The following is a 12,317-nucleotide window of genomic DNA, read 5'->3' as shown; positions in this document are numbered from 1 at the left end:
TGTGTGGTTATGTGAAGGAAGAGCATTCCAGGTAGAGAGAATAGCCAGTAGGCTGGAGTAGAGTGAGAGGATTCAAGCAGTAGATGAGGCCAAGAGGAAATAGAGAGCCTGACCATTTAGGGCCTTGGCTTTTATTCTGAATTAAAAAAGAGATCCATTGTAGGGTTTTGAGTAGAGAAGTGACATGAAATGAGTTAGATACTAAAGATCACTCTAGTTGAGAACAGACTATAGGGAGGCACAGGTAGAAAGAAGCAGGGAGACCAATTAGGCGGTATTGCAATTACCCAGGAAAGAGATAAAGATAGCTAATAGTAGGATGGTGAGAAGTGGTGGGATATAGGATATGGCTTAAAGACAGAGCCAACAGGATTTCTTGTTGGACTGCATATGGGGTATGAAGGTAAACAGGAGTGAACTATCACTGAACTAAAGCCCAAATGTTTTGGGGCTGAACAACCAGAAGGATGGAGTTGTCACCAAGGACTGCTAGGCTCTGGGGTAGTCTGATGTTAAGAGGTCAAGGAAAAAAGGAGCGCCTGGGTGGCTCAGTCGGTTAAGCGTCTGCCTTGGGCTCAGGTCCTGATCCCAGGGTCCTGGGATTGAGCCCTGATTCTAGCTCCCTGCTCAGTGGGGAGGCAGCTTCTCCCTCTCCCCCTTTATCGTGCTCTCTCTCTTTCTAATAAATAAACTCTTAAAGAAAAAAAAAAGAGGTCAAGGAAAAGAGAGGGAGCCATCAAAGGAGACTGACAAGGACTGACCCATGAAACAAGCTAAAAGAAGGCACTGTGTCAAATGCTGCAAACAGGTCAAATAAGACCAGGTCTGAGAACTGATCTTTGGACTTGGCAATGTGATAGTTATTAGAGACGCTGACAAGAGTAGTTTTGGTACAGTAATAGGTAACAGGATCAAAAACAGAGTAAGTTGAAGAGAAAATGAGAGAAATGAAATTTGAGATTTGATTATAAGCAATTCTAATAAGGTATCTTGCTTTAAAAAGAAGAGAAAGACATGGTGTAGCAGGTAGGGTAGTAAGGATCAGAAGAGGTTTTTTATTAAGTTGAGAATGCTTATGTGATATAGGAGTGAAAAAATATTACTGAGTCACACTTTTGAGATGCACAACTAGATAAGGATATAAAGAACAAGCCTGGACAAAAAGGGGGCAGGTACATTTTGTTACTATGCTCTATTATACAATCAACACTAGTCTACCTATCAATATGTGCATACTGAAATACACTTTAAAAATCCCTAGGTGTTTTCACAGGTAATTACTTGATACTCTTAAGTTGAGCTCTTAAGTGTATGATGTGTCTCTAACAGGTAAAATTTTACACATGTGCTACAAAAATACTAGAGAGGTTTCAAATGTACATTGACCTTAATGTTAATACAGCAGTAAGTATAACCACATTCTAGAATCATTATCCATATTAAACGATCCTGAAAACGGCCCAAGTAATGAGACCCAGGTAAGAGGAGACCTAAAACAAATTAGAAAAAAGAAAAAGTAAGTAATATTCAAGCTTGTTTTATTTTGCCATGTGAATCTTCAAAACTGATAAGACACTTGGAACTGACTCATAGCTACTTTTATTCTCTATGTCAAGAATACAAACAATTATTCATTGCATATCAGGGGGCATTAAATTAAGCTCTTTACAGGAATAGGAACAGTTAAAAGAGAAAATCTATAGGTAATACTACATAAAAATTCAAGGATATATTTTCCAGAGAAACAACAAATTAGAACCTGCTATATAAAATCCTAAATACAGTAGGAAAAGTATAAAAGTACTAAATGTAAAAAATGTATAAAAGCCAACTTCAAATTAATTATTTATTTAAAGCATTTTGGACATTTTTTATGAACACACATACAAAAATGTTTTGTGTACTAAAAATTTACATAAAATGCTACTACCACACTATACAAAAACTTTAAAAAATTAGTTTTCTCTCAACATTACATCTCTGAGATCTGAGCATGTTGACTGCAAATAGCTCAAGTCACTCGTACCTACAATTGAGAATTCACTGTATGATTACAGCTAAATTTGAATATTCATTTCTCGTTAATAAACACATTCCATATATTGCCAATTTTTTTCTGTTTTACATAATACTGCAGGGATTACCTCTGTGCAAGTCTGCTTAGACAACATGCTGTACAGTAAAGAGTTAGCATAGCAGAACTGACTGCTACCCTTTAAAAGTCCTGTTTGCAAAGTTGGTTGATGGCTGGCATCTGGGAACTTGAGTTTCAGAAGAATTCTCACCACCCTTCCTGATAAAAGTCTCATTGTGTCCAGTTTGTACAAACAATACAGTTTATACTGAATACCTGCTTTCCTTCTGGGAGTCTGGAATCTTGGTACACGCTAGGCAGAGGGTGCCTATGTGACCATGCCCCAATAAAAGCCCTAGGCACTGAGTCTCAAATAAACTTCTCTGGTAGCCACCATATCACACATCTTGTGACAATGTGTGGCTGGGGAATTAAGCATGTTCTGTGTGATTCCATTGGGAGAGGACATCTGGAAGTTTGCGCCATGTTTTACCCCACGTAATTTTTCTCTTCATTGATTTTGTTCTGCGTCCTTTCACTATAATAAATCGTAGCCACAAGTACAAATGTATATTGAGCTCTACAAGTCCTCTTAGTGAATCATCAAACCTGGATATGGGCTTGGAGACCCCAAAAACACATGTGCAAAAGTTTCTCTAGAATTAGAATCTAATTAGAATTATGGAATCTAAAACTGAATCCCTAGGCCATGGGATACGTACACCTTTACTACAGCCTATTAGTTTACTCTTCAAGGTGTATTTATTATACAAATTTATATTCCCTTCCAGCAGGGTGTGAAAAGTTCCTGTTCCTCATACCCTAGCCAATACTTGGTAATGTCAGACTTTTACATTTCTGTCAACCAGATATGTGTGAAATGTTATCTCACTGTTTTTTCCCCCCCAGGGATACTTCATAACACACTTCTTGGCTGAGTGTAATTGATTTGATAATAAAGTATAATTTCTACCTCAGGTATTTATTACTTTAGATATAAGTCAAACCTCACAGGTATTTTTACAAGTGACACAGTATTATATAATAAACATTAATTAGAACTGGATGAAAAGGTTAAAAGTGTAGAATATTTTCTATGAGAAAGAAAAATGATTATTCATTAAAAAATTTGTACTACAAAGTTTTTCCTAAATTACCTCACACATTTAGATAACAAAGAGATAATTAGAAAAGTTCAATCCAAGTAAGCATTTCATTAAAATTCTAATTTGAAATTGCTATTCTACCTGGCATCGGTTTGCCAAGATGTCACTGGGTATTTCTAAAACAAGTTTCAAGGGCTAAGGCATATGGTAGGAGACAACATACTACTGTCATCAGCTTGGGCATTATTTAAAACCAACCTCAAGAAGTACAATATAGTTGAATTTGTAGTTAGCATACAATGAAAGCATTGACTTATAAAATTAGTTCATCCTCATAAAAAAATATATTTTCTTGCTGGTACTTGCATAGTACTTCATTTTGGGAGGCTACTGATCATTGACCACAGCTTTTGTTACCTTGCCCTGTACCCTTGTCAGACTGCTTAGGTTGCTGTACGGTACCTAATAAGATACGAACCAACTCCCTTAAGTCCTTCAATCTGATATTATATAAAGCTAGTTTTTACTATTTATGGACCTAAGCCATTGCATCTACTTGCAGTGAACTCACTATAAATTCATGGAAACTTGGGGAGAATAAGGTGTTTTCATGGTTCAGTGGTGGGACTATAACCTGATTTTATTCAAGAAAATCTTCTTTAAAAAATGTCAAATCACCCTAATGAAACTTCCCCTTACTATTTTTATGACTTTATTTACCTCAAAATAAGAAGCAAGAGAGATACTTCTATTTCATAGTCCTTCTGCCATCCATCAAAGTAGTAGAATCTATATAATGGTTGGATCAAAAGACTTCTTCTGTATATTCACTTTTTTGTATTTTAAATGTATTCGTGAGGATTTTTTAAGCACAACCTATTTACTTACCTAAACTCCCAGTGGCCATTGCAGCCTGCAGCGCAGCGGTCAGACGTGGGACCATGTGGGCGTAGTACACTGTGTCTGCACACACGCAGGCTGTGGCACCCACTGCTCCCGGCCAAATCCGAACAGGTCGGGGAAAGCCCACCAAGAACAAAGGAAGGGTGAAGAGGGGGAGTAAGGGAGAGGAGAGCAGCGTAGAGAAAACGATGAAGACCAGCACGAATGGAGAGAAGACAATGTTGAGTATACATAAAGTGGTGGTTGACTTTCGACGTTTTTTCTCAGTCAACGATGCCAAAAGTATGGTCACAACAAACTGCAGCTTAGAGATGAACTGAATCAGACGATCACGCATGATACCAACCTGTAGAGATGTAAAAATGATTTTTTTTATTCTGAAAGACTTCATGAATTTTCAAGATCATATAAGGAAAACTGTATATTATTATTGCTGCAATATTTTTGAGGAAATAGCCCTTATATGAGATTCTTTGTTATAATTTTCTCCAACCTCACAAGTAATAAATGAGTCTACATTTTTAAAAGTTTGGGCTCTCTTAGAAAAAAAGTAATGCCAAAGAGAACCAACAGAGTACTAGGATATCTTAAGGCTGACTAACTTTTGCATTATATGCTTGTTAGGTCATGAGAACCAGAAGTGGTAAATAGTTAACTATCCTTAATTCATCCTTATTTTAGAAAGTATTTTATAGATTAAGAAACAGAGGTCATAAGACAGATCTTAATAGATTGAAATCATATAAGTATGTTCATACATATCATGCAAAGTATGTTCTTTAACCAAAACAGAATTAAATCAACAATAGAAATAAAAAATAATAAAGGAATCTTGAAATTAAAAGACACATTGCTGGGGTGCCTGGCTGACTCAGTTGGTAGAGTATCTTGGGGTTGTAAGTTTGAGCTCCATGTTAGGTGTAGAGATTACTTAAAAATAAAATCTTACCAAAAAAGAAATTAGAAGACACATTACTAAATAACCAATGGGTCAAAGGACATCACACAAAAAAATGAGAAAACATTTTGAGATGAATGAAACAAAAACACAACATACCAAACTTGTGATTCAGCTAAAACAGTGCTCAGAGGGCAATTTATAGCTAGCTTTAAATGCCTATATAGAAAAAAGATCTTAATAACCTAATCTTCCACCTTAGGAAACCAGAGAAACTAGAAAACAAAGCACAAACTGAACCTCAAGTATGCAGAAGGAAGGAAATAATAAAGATTAGGGCAGAAATTAATAAAATAGAGAATATAAAAACAATAGAAAAAAATCAATGAAACCAAAAGCTGGTTTTTTTTGAGATCAATATAATGGAGAAACCTCTAGCTACAATGACAAAGAATAAAACAGAGAAGACTCAAATTACTAAAGTCAGGAATGAAAGAGATAACTTTATACCACCAATCTTAACAGAAAAAAATTAGAAGGATTATAAGAGAATAATATGACTGTATGTTGATAAATTTGATCACTTAGATGAAACCAACAAGTTCCTTGAAAAACATAAAGCAACTCAAGAAGAAATAGAAAAACTAAACAGACCTGTAAAAAGAAATTGAATTTGTAATTTAAAAGCTACTCACAGAGAAAAGCTGAGGCTCAGATGGCTTCCATATTACAAAATACTACATAACACAAAATATTTAAGGTACATACGAAATATGATCAAACATTTAAGAATAATTAGTATGAAATTCCTAACTCATTTTATGAGGTCAGGGCTATTTTTATATCTAAACCAAAGACATGACAAGAAAAGAAAGCTACAGATACATATAAATATCAATCACACAAAAATACCAGCCAGCCAAATCTTCTAACACATAAGCAGGATCATACACCATGACCAAATGGCATTTAGTTCTAGAATGCAAGGTTGGTTTAACAACCAGAAATCAATGTATTATACCATGTTAACAGATTAAAGGACAAAAACCACATGACCATTTCAATAGACATAGAAAATACATCAGACAAAATCCAACACCCTTCATGATAAAAAGACTAACCAGAAATAGAAGGGAACTTCTTCAACCTGGTAAAGAACATCCACAATAGGGACACCTGGGTGGCTCAGTCGGTTAAGCCTCTGCCTTTGGCTCAGGCCATGATCCCAGGGTCCTGGGATCGAGTCCCACACTGGGCTCCCCGCTAAGGGGGGAACATGCTTCTCCCTCTGCCTGCTGCTCCCCTGGCTTGTGCTCTCTCTCTCTCTCTCTCTGACAAATACATAAATAAAAAACCTTCTTAAAAAAAAAGAACATCTACAATAGCTGATATCATATCTAATGGTAAAAGACTGACATCAACTTAATGGAGAAAGACTGACTGCTTCCCTTTAAGATGTCCACTCTTCTATTCAGCATTATACTGGAGGTTCAGGCCAGGGCAAGTAGGTAAGAAAAAGAGAGGAAAGACATCTAGATTGAAAAGGAAGAAATAAAAATATCTCTACTATCTCTAATTTGCAGATGATGTGATCTTATACACAGAATGTCTTAAAAAAATCTACTAATAATCTACCAGAACTAATAGAAGTGAGGTTTTAGGACACAAGATTACTATTTTAAAAAATCAGTTGTATTCTATACTCTAGCAATAAACAAGCCAGAAAGTGAATTAAGAAAACAATTCCATTTATAATATCAAAAAGAATAATATACTTAGGAAAAATTTAATAAAAGTGTAAGACTTGTAACACTGAAAACTACAAAACATTATTGAAATAAAGATCTTAAAAAAAATATAAAGACATGTCATATTGATGGATAGGAACAATTAACATTTTTAAGATGGCAATACTCCCCAAATTGATCTACACATTTGAGGTAATCTCTATCAAAGTTTCAGATGCCTTCTTGCACAAACTTAAAAGCTAAAACTAATATTTACATTGTAATAGAGAGGCACTGAAAGAGTCAAAACAATGTTAAAAAAGAAGAACAAAGTTGGAAGACATACTTCCCGATTTCAAAACCTACTACAAAGTATAGTAATAAAGATAGGATAGAACTGGCATAAGGACAGACATATAGATAAATGGAAAAGAACTGAGAGTCCAGAAATAAACTCTCACATCTGTCATTTGATTTTTGAACAGGGTGCCAAGAAAAGTCATCGAGGGAAGGGTAGTTCTTTCAATAAATGGTGTTGGGACCATTGTATATCCATATATAAAAGAATGGATTTGGAAACCTACCTCATATCATATACAAAAATAAACTCAAAGTAGATCATAGACCCAAATGTAGTAGTTACAGTTTTAACTGTAAAACTCTTAGAAGAAAACACAGTAAATCTTCATGATTTGGGAATAGGCAGTGTTTATTAGACATGACCCCAACAATTCAAGCAGTGAAAGAAAAAAAGAGATAAATTGAACTTCACCAAAATTAAAAACTGTTTTTGCTTCAAAGGATATTACCAAGAAGGAGAAAGACAGCCTACAGAATGGGAGAAAATTTTTATCATATATATGTCAAGGAACTTGTATCCAGAATATATAGGAACTCTTAAACCAACAATAAAAGGGCAAGCCACATAAAATGGACAAAGGATCTGAATAGACATTTCTCCAAAAAACATACACAAATGGCCAATAAATTTATGAAAAGATGATTAATTAGCATTTAAGGAATGCAAATCAAAATTACAATGAGATAGCAGGTCACACCCACCAGAATGAGTATAATGAAAAAGTTAGATAATAACAAGTGTTGGTATGGATGTAGAGAAATCCTCAGGCATTGTTGGTGGGAATGTATAATGGTACAACCACTTTGGAAAAATGTTTGGCAGTACCTTGAGGTGTTAACATAGACTTACTACGAACTGAAATTCCAGTCCTAGGTAGATATAGTTAAGAGAAATGAAACCATATGTCCAAAAAACAAATGTCCAAAAACATGTACACAAATGTTCATAGCAGCATTATTCATAATAATCAAAAAGTAAAAGCAACCTAAAAATCCATCATCTGATAAATAAATCAACCAAAGAAACCAAAAGTATATTAATGGTTGCTGGGGCTGGAGTGGGGGGTGGGTGGGATGGAGAGTGGAAACAGGGAAGGACATTGATGTGCGTGAGGTTTCTTTTTGGGATGTTGAAAATGGTCTAAAATTAGACTGTGGTGATGGCAGTAAAATTCTGTCTACGACTGAACTGTGTAAGTGGATGATTTTATGGTATGTGAAATACATCTCAATAAAGCTAATAAAACATATGCTTACCAGTAAGAGTCTGATTCCTGTATCCAGGCTTCTGTTCCACCACACATCTGTATTAGAGATCAACAAGTGTACTACTGATACAATGACTGTCTCCAATAAAGCATTTTCTGTATTCTGCCACACCTGCAGTACACAAATTATCAGGTAGAATTTGACAAATTTAAGTAAACTGTTAGGATAAGCAAAACTGCAATTCAACTTAGCAATACAAAAAATACTATTAAGTGCTTATTAGGATTACCATTCTAAAAGCTCTCGTGAATCCAATGGAGACAGACACAGAGTGGAGCCCTTGTAAGGAACTGTCCAATGAAAGAAATGCTATCATAGCAAAGGGTGACACTAGGACAAACACAAAAAATAGACTAATTAAGGCAAAGTAACCTCTTCTACCATATTTTACTTTGGCTAATATGATTTTTATGAGCACATTTAAGCAGTTAACTGAAAAAAATAATAAACCAAAACATAAAAGAGTAAATGCCTGTATGCTATACATTGCAAAAATATGGGAATTCAATAGTTTTACATACTTCCTAGATATAACACAAAGTTAGTAGATTTTATGTTCTTACCTAGATTTAGCAAAATCCGTCTGACAACACCAATCTTCACAAGCCTTGTTTGCTTCTCTAAGAATAAAGTCACAGTTTGCACATCCTTTGGATAGAAAGGGTTTCGGAAAATTCCAAAGATACAGACACTCTGAATTTCTCTAAGTATCCACAGTATTATAAGCAGTATCATCAAAACATAGCCAACAATAGCCTGAGGACTGTTTTTGGAAATCTGTGAGAAACCAGCAAAATGATGCAGCAAACTAGTTTCTATGAGAGCCAAGACTAAAATGATGATGTAGAAAAGGCACTCCTTCCAAGTAAACTGTTTTTCTGAATCACTGGGTAAAGGCTTAGATTTGGTTCCAACTCTGTGTCTAGTCACACTGTGTTTGAAGGCAAGACCCACGTCACTTAGGTTAAGACTCAGTAAGAACCCAAGTCCCGTCATGAAAAGAACCACACCAACAGTGCTGGGAATGAAATATGATGTTACCGCTGTTCCAGCAGAAATGATGAACATTAGTAATAACCTGCAGAGAAAAAGAAAGATTTGCTCAAAAAGGAAAATTGTACTTTAAGTTATGCAGAACTTTAATACTTAAAATAATTACCGTAGGTGCGTTGACATAGATGAGCCTCCAAGGCCAAACTCTAAAACCTGCTCCATTGCCCATAAGAAAAGTGCATCAGGTGGGGGCAGAGTCCCGAGTGCCCACAGAAAGGGTAGAAATATAAACAAGATGTGTAAAATCTGATTCACTTGTTCTAGAGCTGGTATATTTACCATAAACCTGTAAGAAAAAGGAAACATTTAAATCATACCAAATAATATTCAGAAGAGTATCTTCCCAGGGAAAACAAAACAACACATGCAACCCACTCCCTGAAACAAAGGAACATTTACAAAAAGATCCTAGTCCCAAACTGCGAAAGATCAACATTTATAAATTGTGACCATGTCTTTCCCTCTTATCAGCAACTACCCCTACTCAATTGTCTATGAGATTAGCACTTAGAAAATATGTGGATTCAAATGTGGAAAGAAGGAAGAATTAATTAAAAGCAATTTACTGAATAAAATTGAATTTAGGGATTTGTAAAACTGAACTGAGCCCAGAGTAAAAATATTTCACCCTTACTTGTCTAAACTACATTGGCTGAAATTCTAGCAATGATTCTTCAAAGTTTATAATTTCCTTTTTTTTTTTTTAAAGATTTTATTTATTTATTTGACAGGAAGAGACACAGTGAGAGAGGGAACACAAGCAGGGGGAGTGGGAGAGGGAGAAGCAGGCTTCCCGTGGAGCAGGAGCCCGATGCGGGGCTCGATCCCAGGACCTGGGATCATGACCTGAGCCGAAGGCAGACGCTTAACGGCTGAGCCACCCAGGCGCCCCTGAAGTTTAAAACTTTCTAATTTAAAATTGTAAGTGACTCTGGGAAAGCCAAAGCCTTCTTGATGTTCTTACTATTAGTAGCTAGCAAAGAGACCTCTTCTTGTTCTCCTACTATATCCTCTCCCCGCCCATACTGTCTTAACCCCAGGTCCCAGAATTTGAAGTCAGTATAATTCATATCAGAAGTAAGCAACATTAGGTTATGAATATGTCTCTGTGGGTTAGCCTGGGAACTTAACTAGCCACTTATAATATTGTTTTTATTTTATATAAATAATGGTATGGATTTGAGAATACAAACCTGTAAAATACAATCTCATAAATTAGAGATGGCTTCTATAAAGTGGAAAAATTGGTTCTTGGTATAGCACTTACCAGTTAAATATAGTATTATATGGTTTTAAATAATTTAATAAAAACTTAAAGCATAGAAGAATAAGCACTATCAATATATTACTATTTTTTTTTTTGGAATAAAGCTAACCAGTAATGTCCTAATACTTACAATGTTCCAAAGATAACTTGCAAAAGAGAAAACTAAATCTCAAAACTTGTAACGTAATTATAATACTTGAATACCTGAACTGTTAGGAATCAAAGTCAAGGAGAAGGCACCTCCTGTAATAATTACCCACTTAAGTGTATGTTAACAGCCCAGAAGCAAATGTATAGCAACTATGGATATAATAATGACATAATGTGTTTGCTCATACAGATATCAGGACTATGTCAGCTAATGCACTGTCTCATAATATATGTCCTTCAAATTTTTGTAAGCAGAGAATTAATGAATACAAGGTTAACAATGTGATGCTAAATTAGAGGACAATATTTTTTGTAATGTAGTTTTAAAATACATTTCATTCTGGGAAGAAAATACTCAAGCACCAAAGCGGAAAAACCACACACAGTAAATTGCAGGAAGGTCAAGGAAAACATGCAGATCTACAGTTATTTTTGTTAAAGACTGTTAACATTTCTCTTTCTAATATATTCAAGGATAGTATAATTTGGGTAAAAATAATGTATACTCAAGAAATATTTTACCCAAGTTCGATTAAACCTCCCCAAATCTTTTTGTTCTTAAGTAATGACAGAAAATCTATTTATATACAAGAATATCACACACAAATATAAGCCTATGTAATTTAAGCAACCAAACATTTTGATCACTTTCCTGTATGACTCAGGGTCAAATAATATGATTATTGTGGTTAAGTCTTTTATATGGAAAATATGTTTGAATTCTATTTCTGATAATGTAACATGAATTTTCTAGGGCAAAATATCTAAGCTCTCAAGAAAAAAAACTTTGTTTGAATCTAACAACCATAAAAACATTCCAAATCTGTAAACCCACTAAGATCCACATGCCCAGAAATCCACATGCCCAGAAAAAAAGATGTTTATTGTGGCTAAGATGACATAAATATGCATCATTCATTGAAACAATTCCTGAGAGTCTATGAACTAAGCACTTATAGGTTTAACGCCTGTCTTTAGTGAAAATGCACAGAAAAGTCATTTAAAATTCTTAACACACAAGTGAGCTGGGTAAAATAAAGAATGGGGAAAGAGAAATTATTATACTGTGAGGCTTGTCTCTTCAACTTTTACGTTTTCTGAAATAAAATTAAGACACAATTTGATATATTTGACAACTGTCCAAACTTAAACAGTGCATACATTTCACATATATTTGCAGTATCATACCTACTATATAAAGATCATCTTGATTCTTATTTTGTTGACCAAATTTTTTTTTAATTTAAATTCAATTGGCCAACATATAGTACATTGTAAGTCAAGTGGGAGGTAATTGTTCTGAACAAACATATCATCTTTTTCTATAAAAATAGATTTGGGCTTGCTTTTGTCTTCTCCTTTTAGTTGAAAAAGAAAACTCTAATGATCAAACTGTAAACATTAAAACTGTATATTAAATTCAACTAGAATCAGTAAAAAAAATTAATGTTCTTTCATTTAGAAATGAGTAATACAGAAAGTCAAGGTAACCATATTATAAGTTAACAGA

General features: G+C 34.7%; 1 protein-coding gene across 8 annotated transcripts in view; it reads right to left on the bottom strand.

Moving 5' to 3' along the window:
* Positions 1-12,317, bottom strand: part of PCNX4 (pecanex 4) — a 52,973-nt gene that overhangs the window by 25,309 nt on the left and 15,347 nt on the right. For all 8 annotated transcript variants that reach the window (XR_010405203.1, XR_010405204.1, XM_064571123.1 and 5 more), the window contains exons 3-8: positions 9,497-9,676; positions 8,901-9,415; positions 8,567-8,667; positions 8,326-8,448; positions 4,069-4,429; positions 1,387-1,490 (exon numbers count right to left, since the gene is read on the bottom strand). Coding sequence is in view for 6 of the 8 variants with exons in the window: in XM_064571123.1 (XP_064427193.1) it covers positions 1,387-1,490; positions 4,069-4,429; positions 8,326-8,448; positions 8,567-8,667; positions 8,901-9,415; positions 9,497-9,676 (1,384 nt within the window). In the remaining 2 variants the exon portion in view is untranslated. The remainder of the gene's footprint in view (positions 1-1,386; positions 1,491-4,068; positions 4,430-8,325; positions 8,449-8,566; positions 8,668-8,900; positions 9,416-9,496; positions 9,677-12,317) is intronic.

This window comes from Mirounga angustirostris, unplaced genomic scaffold (genome assembly GCF_029215605.1).
Source record: "Mirounga angustirostris isolate CCGP_5_RB_7025 unplaced genomic scaffold, mMirAng1.0.hap1 SCAF_9, whole genome shotgun sequence".
Classification (NCBI taxonomy): domain Eukaryota; kingdom Metazoa; phylum Chordata; class Mammalia; order Carnivora; family Phocidae; genus Mirounga; species Mirounga angustirostris.
This window is presented reverse-complemented; position numbering and strand designations above follow the sequence as displayed.